General features: G+C 38.7%; 1 protein-coding gene across 2 annotated transcripts in view; it reads right to left on the bottom strand.

The window, feature by feature from the left end:
- LOC149815981 (ARM repeat superfamily protein) overlaps nt 1–19,671 on the bottom strand; it is a 183,750-nt gene that overhangs the window by 59,095 nt on the left and 104,984 nt on the right. For both annotated transcript variants that reach the window (XM_089988872.1, XM_089988873.1), the window contains exons 16-18: nt 11,401–11,591; nt 2,224–2,266; nt 2,071–2,143 (exon numbers count right to left, since the gene is read on the bottom strand). In XM_089988872.1, the coding sequence (XP_089844998.1) occupies nt 2,071–2,143; nt 2,224–2,266; nt 11,401–11,591 (307 nt within the window). The remainder of the gene's footprint in view (nt 1–2,070; nt 2,144–2,223; nt 2,267–11,400; nt 11,592–19,671) is intronic.

The raw sequence follows: 19,671 nt of genomic DNA, 5'->3' as shown, positions 1-19,671 counted from the left end.
TACGGACAGAACCGTACGGACAGAAATTTTTGAGTTTTGGAAATCACGATTTTTTAGTTAATCGTGCAGAATGTACGATTTATCAACTATATTACAAGAAATAGATAAGAAATCACAAGAAGTTTGAGAAAAGAGGCACTTTTGAGAAATGAGGGTTCCCAAATTTGGGGAAAACAGAAATTAGGGTTGATAAAATTGGGGATAACAGAATATGTAAGAAGGAAAAGATGCACGATATGAGGAAATGAAGAAACGACGTCGAAATATAGTGATTCAACGGAGAAACAACAGAGAAAAGATGAAAAAAAACACTTTCCTTGAGAACGCCCAAAAACGCACGTCAAGGTCCTTAGGGGCCTTCCAGATGATCGTGATTACCACGCCCTTGGCTTTGATACCATGTGAGAAATCAGATGTGGGAGTCACCTTACTATCGTAGCAAGAGATAGAGAGAGAGGTAAGAGGGAAGAGAGAAAAAAAATGTTGGGCGGCAATGATGTCTTCTCCCCTTTCCATTGATATTTATATGTTGTACGAGTGGTACAATACAGTACAATACAGTACAGTATGTTGTACAATACAGTACAATACAGTACAATAGTACAATACAGTACAGTATGCTGTACAATACAGTACAATACAGTACAGTAGTACAATACAGTACAGTATGTTGTACAAGTGGTACAATACAGTACAGAAATATATTCATTTACATATACATATTTAACAGGGAGTACCTATTTAAAGGCACTCCCTCCTTTGTATTATGTTATGCTTGTTTCTAAGCATATTTGAATAAATCCCTATTATTTTTACTTGTGTTTGCTCTCTTTTGAGAGATTGTGTGTTAGCCCTTAGTGTCTCTTTGTATTTAGCCCATTTGAGGCTTTTGTACTTGTAAGTGTGCCCCTTTGTAGCCACTTTGGCATTGTATTTGTGCACTTGTTGCTTCATTACAAAAGTGCCCTTTAACAGCCAAATATGATAGTATCAAATGTATTTGTCAAATAGTTGACATATTCTTCTAAAAGCATATAGGGAGAAATATGGCATGTTCATCATTACCGTCCATGACTATTAATAGATGTTAAGAAGACCGTCATATATGATCTTACAATAAAAACAAAATTTCCAAAAGTACAATTGCTCTAACATAAAAAGTTCAATTTTATATTGAAAGAAGAAGGATTTCCATGCTTTGGAAGCAAGCTTCCCATAAACCTTCATAAAGCCAAACTGAGCTTCTGAGGTGGTCTACTTTACCAGAAATGGATCCAGCCTTTACAGGTATTCCAAGTCTATATCAAAGAGGGTTACTGATGACATCCTCGAGACTGTAACTGGAAATAGTAAAGTTGAGATAACCCATTCTTTCAGGTGGATTTCTAAAACATTCAATGACACTCGGACAGCGCCTCAAACTCATACAACTCCCATCTTATGAAGCCATAATATGTTAAAACACCGCTTTGACAAAATATTTGGCTGCATAACCCAGATGACTCTTGGTTTCACTGCATTAACAAGTTACCAAAAATATGACACCAAAAGGAAAAAACGTCATGCAACACTCAAACAAACAAATAGGTTTATTTAGGGCACATTTGGAAGAGGGAAAATGCTAGGAAAAATGCAAGTTGAAAAGAAAAACTGGCAACTTTTTCATTCATTCCAAACAATTGAACATTTTGAAAGGAAAGATTTTTTATTTTGCCCTGATTTTGACAGGAAAATTCTCTCAATTCAGAGATGGAGAAAATTTTCCTATCAAAAACTTTAGTTTCCTCACTCTAATTAAAAAACTCTAACTCTAATTAAAAAACTCTAACTCAAACAAGAGAAAATTTTTATAAAGAAAATTTCTCATACAAAAGCTTTTCATAGGCAAAATTTTATTTTCCTATGAGATTTTTTCCTGCTGCCAAGCATGCCCTCAGGAAATCATTTTCAAATACTAAAAAAGAAAACTTACATATTTCAATACTCATTTTAAAGCAAGCTCATCCCCTAAGCCAATAATTCATAATTTTAATTGGCCATCAAATGAGATTATTAAATAGAAGTGCATACCTGCGGATGAAGACGGCCACATAACTCAGCTGCAATTTTACGAACGTCTTCAAATTCCAATAAATGAAATGCCCTTATTAAAACCAAAAGCAAAGTTATACTTGAAATCAAGTTGTTTTTTCACAATAATGATCATGGATGATCTAAGACTACCTGTTTACCAGAAGGGCAGCTATGCAATCTTGATCAGCATTCTCTGCAAACAGATTCATTAATAGTCTTTACTTATCAAGGAAACAGATATTTCAGTAAAAATGTGAAGTGTTGTCAACATGCAAGGCAAATGAATTCTGTCAACAAATGCATTTTCAAAACTAGACCCCACAAAATTTAAGATAATCACATCGCTATTTTCCACATCCAAATTCAGCATCTAATTATTCTAATCTCATCCTAAAAATTGCTGTACCAAACACATGTATAAAGGCATTTATGAGTCGAAAAAACTCTGCTTGCTTTTATGCTATTCTAGTAGTCAGCTCTAGATAATAAAGAACAAAGAGTCAAGGCTCATAAAGCTGACACCATGTTCTTGGGATAAAGCTTGATTTATTTTGAGATGGAAATACCCCACTGAATAAACTAAGAACCAGCTAAATTGGGCTAAATAAAAGCTTACATTGGATTTTGTTTTATATATTATCATTAGGTCTGGTAAAGGAACCAAGCCGCTCATGACTCGGCTTAGTTTGGCTCGTCACGAACTTGTTCATGATCGGTTTAAAAGATTCAGTGTGGGGCTCAGCCTTCACTGCAGAAACTAAGAAAAGAGAGAGAGAAGAGGGGGATTCACAATGACTGGGGGCGGCGCACGTTAACCCAACCTCCCAGCCCTAAACATTATAAATAGGTAAAAATACAATAGCTGGAAAAATTACAAACATGCCATTAATGAAATGGCATTGAGCATGTGTTAAAAGTTAAAACATAACGTGCGTATGGATCTGGATCCAGATCCATACGCATACCATATTTTAACACCCTCCTTCAAGTTGTACGTGGTCTTGGAGCATGTACAACTTGCTCTTCAAATACCAAAATTGATGTCCTGTTAACCCCTTGGTAAACAAGTCTGCCACTTGATCTTCTGTTCGAACATGACGTAGTTCTATCTCCTTCATCTCGACTTTCTGCCGTATAAAATGTTGATCAATCTCAATGTGCTTCGTTCTGCTATGCTGAATAGGATTACATGCAATGCTTATTGCGCTTTGATTGTCACATAGAAGAAATGATCGAATAATTGTCTTTCCAAGATCACTCAATAAGTGTCTAATCCATGTAACGTCTGCCGTGCCTGCAGCCATCGACCTGTATTCAGCCTCTGTACTTGACCGTGCCACTGCCTTTTGTTTTATGCTGCTCCAGGACACTAAATTGTGTCCAATATATACACAATATCCAGAGACAGATCGTCTCTCATCTGGATCCCCTGCCCAATCTGCGTCTGTATAAGTGATGAGTTCATGCCCTCTATGCAGGTTATCGTTCTTGCAATAAACAAGTCCATCTCCTATAGTTCCTTTTAAATATCGTAAAATGCGCTTCACAGCTTCCATATGACCTTCCGTTGGAGCATGCATAAACTGGGATACCTGATTGACAGCATATACTATATCAGGTCTGGTAAAAGTCAAGTACTACAGCATCCCCACAAGGCTTCTATACGTTGTTGGGTTGACACAAAGATGACCATCTTCAGAGCTTAGTCTTTGATGTAATACACTTGGAGTGCTGACTGGTTTGCAATTCATCATCCCGGCTCTTTCTAGAAGATCAAAAGTGTATTTTTGTTGCATGAGTGTCAATATGTCTTGTTGCCTGTCAACTTCCACACCAAGGAAGTATCTCAACCCCCCTAAATCTTTCATCTTGAAAGTTTTCATTAAAAACTGTTTCAGGTCTTGCACATGATTATCTGAGCTCCCAGTGATCACAATGTCATCAACATATATAAGAAGAAGTATAATGATGCCTGTCTTTTGGTAAATAAAGAGCGAGTGGTCCAGAGAGCATCTTTTAAAACCATAGCTTTGAATTTGCATAGAAAAACTTTCAAACCAAGAACGGGACGCCTGTTTCAACCCATACAGAGATTTCCTTAGTTTGCACACCCAGGCAGTAGGATCCTTTTCGGCATAACCAGGAGGTTGCTCCATATACACTTCTTCCTTTAAAGTTTCATGTAAGAATGCATTTTTAACATCCATCTGGCTAAGCCTCCATCCTCGGTCGACTGCTAGGGATATGATGACACGAATTGTACCCATTTTGACTACTGGACTAAAAGTTTCATCGTAATCTTCACCATATTGTTGTGTGAATCCCCGAGCAACAAGTAGCGCTTTATATCTGTCAATACTTCCTTCAGGCTTATACTTTGTTTTATAAACCCATTTTGAGCCAACTACATTCTTTCCTTCTAGCCGAGGTACTATTTCCCAAGTCTGGCACTCATGAAGTGCTTCCATTTCTTCATTCATAGCTTCAGTCCAATGACGAGATTGAAGAGCTTGATTAAAGCAAGTGGGTTCATCCTGTTTTGTGAGCTGAGACATAAACAACTGGAAATCAAGAGAAAAGGTCTTATAACTCACCCATCGTTGAATAGGATGCCTAATGCGTGACGACCTTTGAGCCGAATCATTAGCGATGCTTTCCACATTCCTCTGCTTTATATTTTTGTCTCGTCTAGTGTATATCTGTCCAGAGAAGCGTTCTACTGGGGTTGGTTCAACACGCATCTGTGAGTCATCCAACCCCCGGCTCAAGCCAAAGGAAGTACAATTCGCCTGACATGTTTCTTCTGTATTAGCAAAAAGATCTGCGCTCATCCATGGATTATATACCTCTACTTCTCGAGATGGCAACGCTTCAGAGTCATTTACCTGAAAATTTTGTTCATCAAAAACAACATTCCTAGAGGTCCTAATACGTTTTGTAGTAGGATCATAGCATCGATAGCCTTTGTATTCATCCGCATACCCAACGAATCTGCACTTAACGACCTTGTCCTGAAACTTATTTCACAGAGATGAATCAATATGTACATAACATACACAACCAAAAACACACAACTCATCATAAGAAGGATGTTGCCCAAATAAAGTATAATATGGAGAGTGTTGATCCAGAAGTGCCATAGGAAGACGATTTATGACATGAACAGATGTATGAAAAACTTCTGTCCAGAGACTAACGGGCACATTGCTATCATGTAACATGCTCATCGCACTCTCGACAATATGCCTGTGTTTCCTTTCCGCAACCCCATTTTGTTGAGGTGTATGAGGGCAAGAAACCTGTCGACTTATTCCTTTATCCCGAAGAAAGGCAATAAACTCGTTTGATGAATACTCGTCCCCACCATCACATTGTAAATGCACAATATCACAGGAAAACTTTGTTTTGACCATCGAATGGAATTCCCGAAATACTTGAAAAACTTCATGCTTATGTTTCAAGTATAACGGGAATAAGAATCAATAAAGATAACATAGTAACGATTACCAGAAAGAGAAGGAATAGGTGCGGGTCCGAAACAAAAGAAAACACCCGTACCTTTTTGACGTTCGAAAAGAAAGATTGATGAAAATGTTGGATATCCGGAGAAGAAGAGGGTTTCCTCTTCTCCCTTCTCCTTCTTTCTTTCTCTTTCTTTTCTCTCTTTTCCTCTCTTTCTCTTTCTTTCTTTTCTTTCTTTTTTTTTTTGAGTTTTTATAGAAGAATAGGAGGTGACGCCCACCCCACTCTTTTCCAACCCCTTTCTAAAGTGGACTAGAGAGAGGACTTCCCCTTTGGGAGCCCTTCTCCAACCTCTTTCCAATTTTTTATAAAATTCTAACTTTGTTGACTTTTCCACCTTTCCTAATTTATAAAGTAATTATTTTTTTTTGGATATTTTCTACTTTAAGCCATTCCCATATCTATTAAGGATTCTTCTAAATAGTGCAATTAGTTGGCCAATACTGAAATTCGGAATTAATTATAATTTAATAATAAAATTATTAATTATTTATTACTAATTAAATATCCAGAAGCTTCCAGAGGGTACCTCATCCCTCAAGGAGTCTTTCTAACTTTAAATAACCTCAATTCAAACCTTATATTGAATTTAAAGCTATATTTTCGTTGAATCTGGATTTTGGATCTAGATCTGGATCCAAGATCCAAATCCATACTCAAAACCCATTTGGATCCTAAGCTGGATCAATTCCTAATTAATATGGGCCTTGGACAGAGTCCAGATCCATATTAATTTGGATCATAAACATTGGATCCAGTTCGATCCAAATTCGGACATGGCTCTTCGAGGCGGTCCTTTTTTGAAAAAAGGTAATTTTTGGGTCAACCGTAGCCTAAATTCGAAAAAGTAAAGTATCGTTGAACTCAGAATTTCAAGACGCATCTAACGATATATAATTTGAATTTTGCTTCCGAAATTTGCTCGAATTTAACTTGAATTTTGCTCAAATTTTACTTGAATTTAAAGGTCGAAAATAAAACCTTTTATCACCTTTCTATTTGGCTCATTTAGACCTTGTCGATGAGACCAGGGCCAAGCCCAAACTCAACTAACATATTCCTAATATCGAGTATTTACCGATTTTTCTTTTATACTTTAGTCAAATTTTCAGAAATCTCTAATTTAACTGTGAAAAAATACGCGACATTACACGCGTCCCCCTTTAGTCACGAGGAGGTCGTCTCGTAGCCAAAATCACAGAGTCTTTTCTGCCTGCACTAGAGAAACAAGGTGTTGCGCTGTCGTGTCCTACTGCATTCCTTCACGGATGCGATTCAACAATACGTTGTCCAAGCGAACTTCAGAAGAATCCGCCCGCACAACCACCAGTTCTGCCTTGCAACTTAGGATGTCAGCAATAACGTTGGTCTTTCCCACCTTATACTCTAAAGCGAAGTCAAACTCAGCTAGAAACATTTGCCATCGAGCTTGCTTGGGTGTCAGCTTCTTCTGCGTCTGAAAACAGCTCATGGCGACATTGTCCATCTTGACGACAAACTAGGCCCCCAGAAGATAGTGCCGCCAGGTCTTGAGGCAGTGCATGATGGCCATCATCTCACGGTCGTACACCGTGTAGCGCCTATCTGCATCCTTTAGCTTCAGACTCTCATAAGCAATTGGATGGCCCTCCTGCATAATTACTGAGCCGATGGTAAAGTCTGAGACATCGGTGTAGACTTCAAAGGGTCTTGAGTGGTCCGACAACCGCAACACTAGTTCCCTCACAAAGGCTTTCTTCAAGCCGTCGAAGGCATCTTGGCAGACTCCTCTCCAGAGTCATACCCAATTCTTCTTTAGCAAATCTGTGAGGGACGCAGCAATGAGAGAGTAACATTTGATGAATCGCCGATAATAGTTGGCCAAGCCAAAAAATGACCGCAACTCTGGCACCTTAGTCAGCGGATTTCATTCCTGCATGGCTCTTATCTTCTGTCTGTCCATGTGAATTAAACCACGTCCCACGACGTGGCCAAGAAAGTTGATCTCCTCCTAGCCGAAAAGACACTTCTCTCGCTTGACATAGAGGTCATTTTCTTTCAACACTTGAAACATTGATCGCAAGTGCCCGACATGTTTCTCCATGCTGCTGATGTAAATCATGATGTCGTCGAGATAAACTACCACGAAGTTGTCTAAGTAAGAGTAAAAGATATTGTTCATCAACGTCGTGAATGTGGCCGGCACATTAGTCAACCTGAATGGCATCACTAAGAATTCATAGGCATCATAGCGAGTGACACAAGTCATCTTGGGCTCATCACCATCAACAATTCTCACTTGCCAGTAACTTGATCGCAGATCCAGCTTTGAAAAGACACGGGCACTGCCTACAGGTCGAACAAGTCCGCTATCAGTGGCAACAGATACTTGTTTTCATCATGACCTTGTTTAACGCACGGTAATCCACACATAGTCATTTGGAACCATCATGCTTCACTTGGAAGAGCACCGAGACGCCAAAGGGTGCTTTAGAAGGACGAATAATTCCTGCCTCCAACATCTCGTCCAACTGCCTGCGCAGCTCTTTCAATTCAGTCGGCCCCATGCGATAAGAGACCATGGCAAGGGGCTTTGCTCCAAGGGTCAACTCTATCTTGTGGTCAACCTCACATCTCGACAGCAAACGCTTCGACAGTTTCGAGGGCATCACTTCCCGAAACTCAACAAATAGTGAGGCAATGGTCGGCGGCACTGCTGCTTCCACCTTCCCTTCTTCGATGCGCACGACGACTAGGAATGTCTGTTATCCCCGCTTGACACTCTTCTTCAACTGCATAGCAGATAGCATTGAAGACTTGCCTCCAAGAGTAAGGCATTGCACAGTGTGTGAAAGGTTTGGCCACATGATTGTCAGCGAATTAAACTTCGACAACATCATCACATTCTGGCTACGAAGAAACTCCATGCTAAAAATCATCCTGAAGTCGTCTAGAAACACCACTGAGAAGTTGGCTTTGCCAGCCCAACTCCCAATTTGGATCGTCACATCCCTTACTTCACCAAGGATTAACTTGGCCTCAGAGTTCACCGTCTTGATGGTCCTCTGCTTTTGCTCAGGCTTTAAGCTCAATCGCTCTGCTTCTTCCCTCGAAACGAAGTTATGCGTGGTCCCGAAGTCTACCATTGTCGTAATAGACTTTTCATTCGCACTGACTTCCAGATACATGAGTTCTTTACTAACAGGCATGCTCTCGGCAGCGCAACTTCTAACTGCATTTATCGTCTACATGGCTCCCATCCTTGGTTGTACGACCTCGACGTCACTACTCTTTGTCTGCACTGCATTGACCTGCCCGTCGTCCCTCACGAGGCGCTTTGGACATTGTCTAACGATATGTCTGTCGCCACAGAACCAACAAGTCACAACCGACCCTTTGTTGTCGTTATTGTTTTGCTTTCTATAATTCTGTCTCTTATTAGAATGATGTTGAGTCGACGCATCACCTTCATTGTCGAGTTGATCCTCCTGCTTGCCTCCGTGGTCCGGCTTCTTTCCAGCCTTAGTCGATAGAGTGAAGGACTTGCGTTGTGTATCGACTAGTCGCTCGGCCATCAATACGCATCGTTCAAAGTCTTGAGATTGCTCATTTCCAATTCAGACTGTGCCCAAGGTTGTAGTCCCACAATAAACCAATTGAGTCTTTCTTCATCAAGCATATTGGGTACATCTAGCATGAGCTTCTGGAACGCCCTGATATAGTCTATCAAGGCTCCAGTATGCTTGTGTTCTAACACCATCTGATAAACTTGACGTTGTTCATTCCTCAGCATAAAGTAGTTTCGTAGCTCAATTTTGAAAGTTTCAAAGGTATCAATCACACAGTGGCCTCTTTTCATGTCGCTATGTTTCCACCTCCACCAGGTTATAGCATCTTCGTCAAGTAGAGTTGTTGCCTTTACCCTGAGGTCTTCGATCACTACATTCTAAATGTCCAAGTAGTCTTTCACCTAGAACAGAAAGTTCTCTGTGGCCTTATTATCCCTGAAACCATTAAATTTCGTTGGCATCGACATATCTATCTTTGATGGCCTATCGCTATTTCCGCCATTTAGGGTAACTGTTTGCTGCAAAGTGTGGTTTCTTAATTGAAGCTCTCCTACTTTAGTCTGAAGGGTGCCCACTGTCGTAGTCAGCGAAGTAGCTTGTCCAATCAGCAAGTTTACCTGCTCTCGCAGCCTTGTCACCTCATTGTCCAGTCCTCTGAACGACTCAACTGCGCATGAAATTGCTTCCTCGTGTGAAATCCCATCAGCCACCAGTCTGTTGACAGTCTCGGCCATTTCCTCATGGCCCCGAGGTAAACTCATCTCCTCAGCTTCGATAATTGCCTTACCTTTAGTGTTACACAAGTTATATCGGGGCGCCATGATGTCTTGCTCACAAATTGCGGCTTGTCGGCGCGTCTCTCGACACTGATTCCTGAGTCCCTTCCTCAGCTCGAGAATGGGCTCTGGTACCACTTGTCACGGGGCTATTTTTTCAATAAAGCTTTTCGCATTTGCATTCATTCACAATTTTGCCTGCAGGCACATTACAGTTTAAATTTACGGGCTAACCCTTTAGAGTATTGATCAACCTAAACCAAAGTACAAGGGTGGCACGAAAAAAGTTACAAGTGACTCGACACTTTACATCAAGACTCAACCAAAGCAAAACAGACTCTAGACACAACAGTACAAAATAGGTCACAAGGGAACAAATGCAATCACTAGGCTAAACAAACTGATGAAATTTTGCGTGCCTAGCCAATTCTGCAATGCTTATAACTCAAATTCACATGAACAAATAACTTTCAAGTATTACTAGATATGCCAGCATATTAATGAGTCATCCTCTTCTTTCAGTAAGATACTTATACAAATGCAGGGTGGAGAGATGATGTGATGGATCTTACCATTGGTTTTGGTATCACAAAGTTGAAAAACTATGTGGTGGATACACTACCAATTTTGGCACTTTTTCCTGGAGATTCAGTTATCATGGAGAGTATAACAATAAAGTATTTCTATCATGTAGTTATGGAAAGTAAAAGTGATGGCTTCTATTATCAGTAAGATTACATGGATCTTTGATCTACTCATATACTGGCGATCAATCAACAGCCACTACCCATTTTTTGTGGTAATAAGAGTGCCATATGTAGCTAGTTTCTATGCACTCCTAATCACATTGAGATGGATTCTTACATTATGATAGGACAATAGTTGGACGGTTGAATTGCGCAATCAAATGTATCTCCTAAACTTGGAGCTGCTAACATCTTCAAACAATCAATCCCTTGCGCTATTTCAGTTTCTCCAAACAAGACTAATCTTCCATGGTTTAAGAGAAAGCTTTAGCTCGCACAATGTGTTTCTATTAGTATACCTTCTATTTTGTTCTAAGGTAAATTTCATCATTTTACACTTTTTTTTAAAATTCTTGAAAGCTGTTTTTCTCTTTTTGGGTCACCGCTTGAACATTAGAACTCTCATTATATCCCGTTGTGATTTACAAAGTCCTCCATCTAGTGATGATAATTAAAAAAAAAACTCTGTTGTTTTCCATTGATTTCAAGAATAATAGACTAACTAAAACCAAAATAACCAATTTATTTCTTCTACTGCTGCATTAAATGTAAGATGTGGACAACAGCTAAAGAAATAAAACATTTATTTAATGAGGCTTCTTGTTGATTAAAACAGCAGCGCATACTAGCATAGTTATTCGTCATTGAACAAACATAGAGATGTTGATAGGTTTTGCATACTATACAGAAGCATTTTATGTGCAATTAAGCCAAATAATAAAATGAAACACATACCATCATATTTTTCTGAACTGGGCAGTTTACCATACACAATGGAAGAGTTTAGATCATCTAAAACTCTCAATGGAAGTATCCTGATGATAAGAAGTGGACATAGCCGGCTGAACAGTAAATCTTTCAATTCAATGGAATCATTTTCTATATAACTTCCATCTTTCCATTTGAAAAGAAGAGACTCATTAATCCTGCAGAAAGACAAGGAACAAGAGGGATTTGTCAGAACTCAGAGAAAAAATCATGTACTCATTGGCCTCCTAACAAAGATCCCAAAAAAAATATGAAAAAAAGCACAAGATCATGCATAATAAATTATCATAATCAACAATCTGGCATTTTTCAACAAGCTTAAACTGACATAAAATGCACATGCAGTAGGCAACTAAATGTCCAATATGTCCAGATAGTGTTCTTATGGTAATGTAAATAAAAATAATTGATTTAGAGCAGTATGTGACATACTGTACCAATGGTCTAGTAGATACCTGGATAAAGTTCTTAAAGTACTTGTACAAAAGTAACGCCCAAAGTACGCCAGTGTACAATCGATATGCGTATCTATTTAACAAGGACAGTCCATTTTTACCACCATAACAGTGTCACACACTATGTCACATGGGTGCGGGTGCGGGGATTCGGCACTTCCAAAAAACCAGGGTGCGGGGGTGCGGCAGGGGCAAAAATGTAAAAAAAAAATTATATATATATGGGGGGGTCTGGGGTTCCCCAGCGCAGTCCCCCCCGCCCCAGAATTTTTTTTTAAATTCCGCAGCCCATTTCATAGGGCAAAATTTAAAAAAAAAAAACAAAAAAAAAATAGACCAAAATGACCCTGGGTGCGGTCAACGCACCCAGGGTCGGGTTGACCGCACAAGGTGCCGCACCCGCGTCGAGTCGCGTCGACGCAGGTGCGGCACCCTGCTAGCCGAGTCCCTGTGACATAGGTCACACATGTATTGTGTCAGTTGTTCATGCACACTGCATACTAAACATTGATCCCAATATACACAATACGTACATATATGCACTAAACATTCATTGTTTTGTGAATACAGCTTGCTTCTCATTGAAAAGTAGCATTTCATGAGCACATACACAATACAAACATATTAATTATATACAAAATATACATAAATATATATAAAAAAATGCATTGTGGTTTTAAACCAAAACCACAACACGATGGTACACACACTTTTTTCTATTTGATCGGGCCATGAAATGCTGGATCTAACTGCACATAATTGTTTAGCATGATTTATTTACCATGTTAATAGGTTTAATTGTAACGACCCCAACTCGTACCCATGAAAAAGTGGCAATTTTTTTTAACAAGTGCGGAAACATTCCCAGAAACCCAGGGCCCTTACAGTTAAAAATAACTACCACCACACGGGATCTTATACTCATCTTTCAAACCATACTAAACCTAAACTTTATTTATTAAAATACATAGAGTCGGAGACATAAGCAAATAAAATGTAAATAAAGCAAAAAGAAGAGTCAAGCTGTCCAAAGGTATCTGTCAAGCAGTCACGTAGTCCCCTTATAGTTCCTCTCAAAGCAAGATGCCTCACTGGGCATCTGAGGCTGCGAAAAACACAAAAGTCGGGGTGTTAGAATCAAAAGAATTCTGTGTATGAATCCCTCGAATAAAACAAATAAGTAAAAACAAAATAAATAAGATTCATGCAATATTTAGAAGAATGCAATTATGACAAATTTATAGCTCAATTAATTATTCATGCAATAGAAAATAATTATTAAACATGAGAGACAATTTAATAAACAACAGGAAGCAATAAAGACAGTTAATATGCATTAGGGAACAAACATCATACATTCACCAATATATCACAATTAAGAGAACAAGTAAATATTCATGATCTAATGCATAGAAGGAATATGCATTATTTCAGTACACATGCATGAATAAATTATTATCTTTTATTAGAGTTTTCTTTGCTTACGCATGTCCCTATTAAATGCACATAATTTAAGTTCCTCTTTTTTAATTATCGTTGCCCGCGGATACTCCAAACGGGTAAGAATTTTCGAGGTCAAGTAGGGTTTTCAAGGTAACTTAGCACACAAGTTATATTTTATTACTGGTTTTCAAACTTAGTCATCGACCGAAAGAGCCTTCGGAACATTAAATATTCAAATCTAATGTCGGGACATCCAAATCCACAAGTGTCACTTTCTTGGTATATCAAAACAACAGTTGTTTCTATACACTACCTCCAAGCAAAATGACGGATTCTTCTTAAAACTGTGGTCAGGAGAAGAACCTCAATATCGGGTTCAGGGGCAACAACAACGCACACAGAGTTTTAGTATCCTCACAGTTCTCCAAAACCGCAATGTCCAAGATTCTAAGAGACATCAAAGAAATGTAGATTACACCAGTCTTTTAATTTCTTTTATCTTGTTATTAATTCATCTTCTTTCAATTGCAATTCACATGCAGAATTAATAACACAAGCTGGCATATCTACATGCGAAGCTCTTTACGGGACCACGGCCCATGGCAATATAGAACAATGCAATTAAAACAATAATAGCATATTTGATTTTTGCAATGCAGAGAACAACTAAAACAAAGAGCAACTCATACTCAAAGCTCACAAAACCCATGATGATCAATTTTGATCATCGATGCATTCATATGCAAAAATCGCGAATAACATGCCATTATACATTACTTTCGAATGTTTCTTAATGCACATTCATATATGCAAGTTTTAGAGATGTGCATGAAAAAATATTCATATGCATGTGCATGAGTTCACATAATCATGTTAATTGCATGCTTTCATTCATGAATCCTTTCAATTAAAACACGTGAGCATTCACGCAATCACTTACATGCAAAACATATCGATTTCATGTGTGCACGTGCACATAAAAACAATGGTGCATTAATACCTCGATTAAGCATGATATACTATTGTGCGAGCAATACAGAGATTTCGTTCTTTTACATGCAAAGGCACCCATATTTAGGTTCGATAATGCATGCATGTGCATATACAAATTCAGGCTGCCTGTTTAAACAACGTTCATCCCTTAAATAAACATGATTCCATTCCAATTATGCATGCATATAGCCTAAACATTTATAATAGGCAAAATCTGGAAATCTAGTGCATCAAGACTGAATTTTCTTTAAGCTCAAATCAATGAATTTAATGTGCAAAATATTGAACATTTGTCATACTCACACGTGAACATCAACTGTACATAATCTGGACACAACAACAGGACTCGAAGCATGAACTATATCTTTTATCATAAACAAATCTGGACATTTGAAAAGCATTTTTTTTATTTTTTTTAAACCATCAGCACCCTGCCGACTGGGCTCAGTTGGGCCTGGCAGGGTACCACACAGCCCAAGTTGGGCCTGTGCACCACCTGCCAAGGCTGGCTGCCAGCCAGCCCAAACCAAGAAAAACAATTTTTTTTTCTTTTGTTTCCTGTTTTCTCTTTTTTTCTCATGCCCAGCCAACACATGGCTAGGCTAACACAAGTGGTCAAGTCCTGACAGGCCAGCCGAACTCAGGTCGGCTGGGCTGCCAGTTAGCCCCAAGGTAGTGAACAAGTACCCAGCCGACTGGCAGTCGGTTGGGTTTTTTTTTTTTCGAAATCCTCCCTGTACCTTGATTTTTATCAGATAAATAAACTTAAATTTTACATTCTTAGGTTGTTACAAGGATATTTTGTTGTTTTAATTGTTTATTTGTACTTGAATCTCGAATATCCTATTTGGATCTTCAATGTTGGATTCTCAGTATCCTGTTCGGATTTTCAATATTCCATTTGAATCTTAGATATCGGATCACGAACATTTTAATTAGATAACCAATAAGGGACTTTAGGCAAATGGATCGGATCTCCGGTATTGAATCCTAAACCATATGGTCGGAAGGTCCGGATCCAAATTACTTTATTTGGATCTTGGACATCAGAACTTCAATATTTATGTGGATTCTTGAATCGAAAACGTAAGGGTCAAAGTACATTTATTTAGATCCATAGTTTCACATAATATCAATAAAGAGAAAATTTCTATATCGGATCTATAACACTTTATTTGGAATTCGTAATAGCCTATGCGATGTTTGGAATCCATATTACTTCACATGGATCCTGAACATCGGAGATTTAAGTATGGTAAGGATCCAATTAAAATTCAAATTGGATCTGGGATCCATATTAACCTATGAAAGACCCACAAGATCGTATCGAAGAATAAACCAAATGTATTAAGAATATAATACTTTAACGCCTAAGAAAGAGATCCGGATCCACGAACGGATCTGAATAAGTCGAGTAAGGATCCACAAATGAACCATATATATACACGTATAATAGTATGTATATATATAACTGTATAAAAATATATATATATAACATAAAATAAACATAAAGTGTGGATCCGCAGTTGGATCTATTTCGATCTGACCTTCGGATCCACTCTGCAAAGTTGTCGTGGATCCACACTGCTGGAGACCTACAGATCCAAATCGCGGACCCTAATAAGCAAAGGATTTGTTGATCCAGATCGTGGCAGGTTCGCAGGTCTCAGACCCGGGCCGTGCCTCGCGTTACTGAAAAAAATATATTAGGGGTTCAACCGCTACAGGGCTGAACCCGATAAGGAGCGAGATGGGGGACGGTGTTAAGGTTCAAAACCATAATGTTGTGCGAGTTTGTGTGCGCAGCCGCTGCGGTCCTTCCTTTTCGGGGGGCCACCCTCCTACAAATCCCCACCTGAACCCTCTTCCTCTCATGCTCTCTCTTTCCCTCTCTGTTTCCCTAAATCTCTCTCGTTCTCTCTCTCCCCGTCGCTCGACCCTCCCTCTCACTCCCTGCGTTCGACCACCGCTGCCATCGTCGACGAACTTCTAGAAGAGTCGGATTTCAGTTTCCCCTCCAATCATGGTAGCTCAAAGGAGAAGCATCGAACAAGTAGGTTTTACTATTTTTGTTCTTTAGGGTGTATTGTGGGATCGAGCGTGGTGTGTGGGTTGCCAGAAACCCATGGTAAAAAGGGGGATTTGGGGTTTGAGATGCTAGGAAATCCCCAAGTTTCGGATTTCCGACGGTAGGATTGGCGATGGTTTTGTAGGGTACTGTATTTTTCTTTCTAGTATGGTATGGGGTCACGCATGCTATGTGGGTTGTCTGAATCCCCAAATCAATCGGGTTTGGGGATTTAGACTACCGCGGAAAACCCCAAATCGAGTTCCTCCTTTTACTCAGTTTTTTTTTATTAATGTTGTCGAAAACCCCAAACCACCTAATTGGGGTTTTCGGATTGCTGCTAAGGGTGGGTTTCGCATTTCTGTAAAAAGGGGATTCTTCGGAGTCTGTTAAGGGAGATTACCTGTGATGTTCGGCATATACACACCGATTCAAGCATGCAGTGGGTCTGTTACGAATAATTACCAAAAATGGTATCTCAATAAAGTTTGACCTGGAATTCCCGTGTGATCAGTTACGCTTTACTGATAAACTTGTTTAGTTACCTTACTTTTTTTCCTACTGTCTCGTTACACTGGATTTTGCTAAAAGACCGGATCTTTCTTTTTGTTGATATGCTCTCTTAGTATAAACTTTAATTAGATATGATGTGATTCCTCATTAGATCAAATAGTTTTTCCAATATAAATTGAAGTAGGTTGCTGCGATTTATTTTTTTCTGGACTCATATGCTTTCTCAGTATAGATAGTAATCAGCCACGTTGTGATTTCCAATGATGTCCAAAATGTTGTTCCAGCATATATTTGAGTTTGGTTTGCTGTAAACTATCTTTTTATGTCTAATATGCCTTCTTAATAAAGAGTTTAAATAGAAATGCTGTGATTTTTAGTTATGACTTGGGGAGTCAATAGGTTTTAATTCTTTTAGCTATGTGAATAACTAAATATGACCACAGCTTTTGGATGCATTGAGAGAAAGCTTAACCATAGGACAATGATTCAACCAGCCTGATAATCTGAATAACAGTTACACGTTTGCTGAGTACCTTTTCTATAGATTTGTACTAAATGTTGAGCTTCAATTGAAGTAGTAATTATACAGCAATTGCCAATTTAAACTCCTAGCTAATTTCCTTTCGGTAATTTGGTTTTGGTGTGGATGTGCGAACCCCAAAGTTGGTAACAGTGATATCTCCTAGTGCATCCTTAAGAATCTAACCCTATGATTTGTTTCATGGTCCATTTACTATTAATCAAGACAATTAAATATGGAAATAAATCTTAATAAAGATGAACTATCCAGATTGCACCAAAAATGGAATTGTAAATATACTCTTCCATGTACAGATTGTTGCCAGACTTAAACTCTACTAAAGTGAAACAGTTGAGCCGGCTTGTGCTGTCGATCTACTTGAAAATGCAAGAGATGAGGATATGGGATTGAATTTATTTAAACTGTATGCACATTCATACTAGAGGGTGACCCTGCGCACACACATGTACACACAGGCAATATGATTTCAAAGGGTACATTTGCAATTGCTTCATTGTTAATAACTCGTCAGCACACACCCAGATTAATTATCATGATGAAAACAAAATACAAAGTCAAAGTTGGGTTGGGTACCTGACTCAGGTACGTGGGTTGTGAAACTTGTACGCAATATCAATGACACTGATGAGAAACTTAAATTTAAATTTTGTGAGTTAGACAGGGCACCCATTGAAAATAAGATGCGAGAGAATCGTTTACGGTGGTTTGGACATATTCGGCGAAGGCCTAATGATGCTCCAGTTAGAAGGTTGGAGAAATGGGAAAATATATTAGTTAAAAGAGGTCGGGGTAGGCCTAGGAAGACTTGGATGGAGATGATAGGAAAGGATATGAATGCTTTGAACCTCACTGAGGACATGGCGTTGGATAGAAATGATTGGAGGAAAAGGATTCATGTGGAAGACCCAAAATGAATTTCTTTTTTGGTTCATATCGCTGACCCCAATTGTTTTGGGATGAAGGCGTAGTTGTTGTTGTTGTTGTTGTTGAGTTAGACAGGTTTAAAGGTACCGGGGCATCCGTGCTTGACGGTTTAAAGGTATTGGAGCACTCTGAGTAGGTCTGCACAATCAAATAAAAAGAAATTGGTTTGTATAGCTTTGTATGGTAAGAAAAGTTAGGAGTCTACTACTCTGATAGTAGGACATCAATTTTGAGGAGATACTTCATTAATTCGAGAAATAAATAAATAAAAAGATCAACTCACTCAGTTTTTTGGCTTACCTTGGAAAGGATAGGTGGTACGAAACTCTGGGGATGTGTTTATGGATTTGAGCGGTAATGGTTCTTTGATTCCCAGTTTTCGGAGTTAGGGGACATGGACTACCAAATTTGTCCTAGGCAGTAGTTCCACGTTCTTCTGCAGAAGTTAGCGATGCATCCTGTTTTTGTTTTGAGCCTTTGAGAGGTTCTCTCGGTCACTGACCGCTCTCTTAGGATTTACAGTTTCAGTTAGAATATTCGGGTTAATAAAACACCAATGAATAATGAACCCCCGAATGTTCTATTCTGTTACGATTGTCTTGGGCTCGCGTATACCCGCGAGATAATTAAAGAAAAACATTAACTTAGAATATTTTAGGTATCACATTTGAATGGGGAGTGACAGGTTTGCAATTTTATACATAAAAAGTTCTTTTGAAATTTAGTCATTTACTTTTAGCATTCAATGGAATATGTGGCTAATGAGATATTTTAATTCTGCTAATGCTTTGACTTGTTAGTTAGTTTTTATAAATTGTTGTTGTTATAGTGTAGATCCTTTACTTATTCTTGTATATGCTAGAAATCACACGCGGCACCAAGGTTTTAAAACCCGTGACTCGGAACTTGACTCGTTCTTTATTGACTCGTGACTCGGCGGGTCAACTCGGTGACTCGGACCGGGTTTTGTTAACTTTTGATTTTAAAAGAAAAACAATATATAATTTGTCTCAAACCATGTTTTTCAGTAAACATATAGTCTAAAGAGTTGACAATAAAAAATTGCAAGTTCAGAGTAGAAAAAGTACAAACTTCTTCATAACAAGGTCACATGGAAAGATCAAGTTACATGAAGAAACTTCTTCATAACAAGCATGTCTTTGGTATTCAATGAAGGCACCATGTAACTGAGTCTAGAAACATACTTAAACTCAAGTTTCTAAATAGAATGGTTTAGGAATTTCAGCTAAACTTCTCCAGAAGACACCCTAGCTTTTGTTAGCTTTCCTTTGATCCTTTCT

This window comes from Nuphar pumila, chromosome 15, assembly GCF_984573655.1.
Source record: "Nuphar pumila chromosome 15, dmNupPumi1.hap1.1, whole genome shotgun sequence".
Classification (NCBI taxonomy): Eukaryota; Viridiplantae; Streptophyta; class Magnoliopsida; order Nymphaeales; family Nymphaeaceae; genus Nuphar; species Nuphar pumila.
This window is presented reverse-complemented; position numbering and strand designations above follow the sequence as displayed.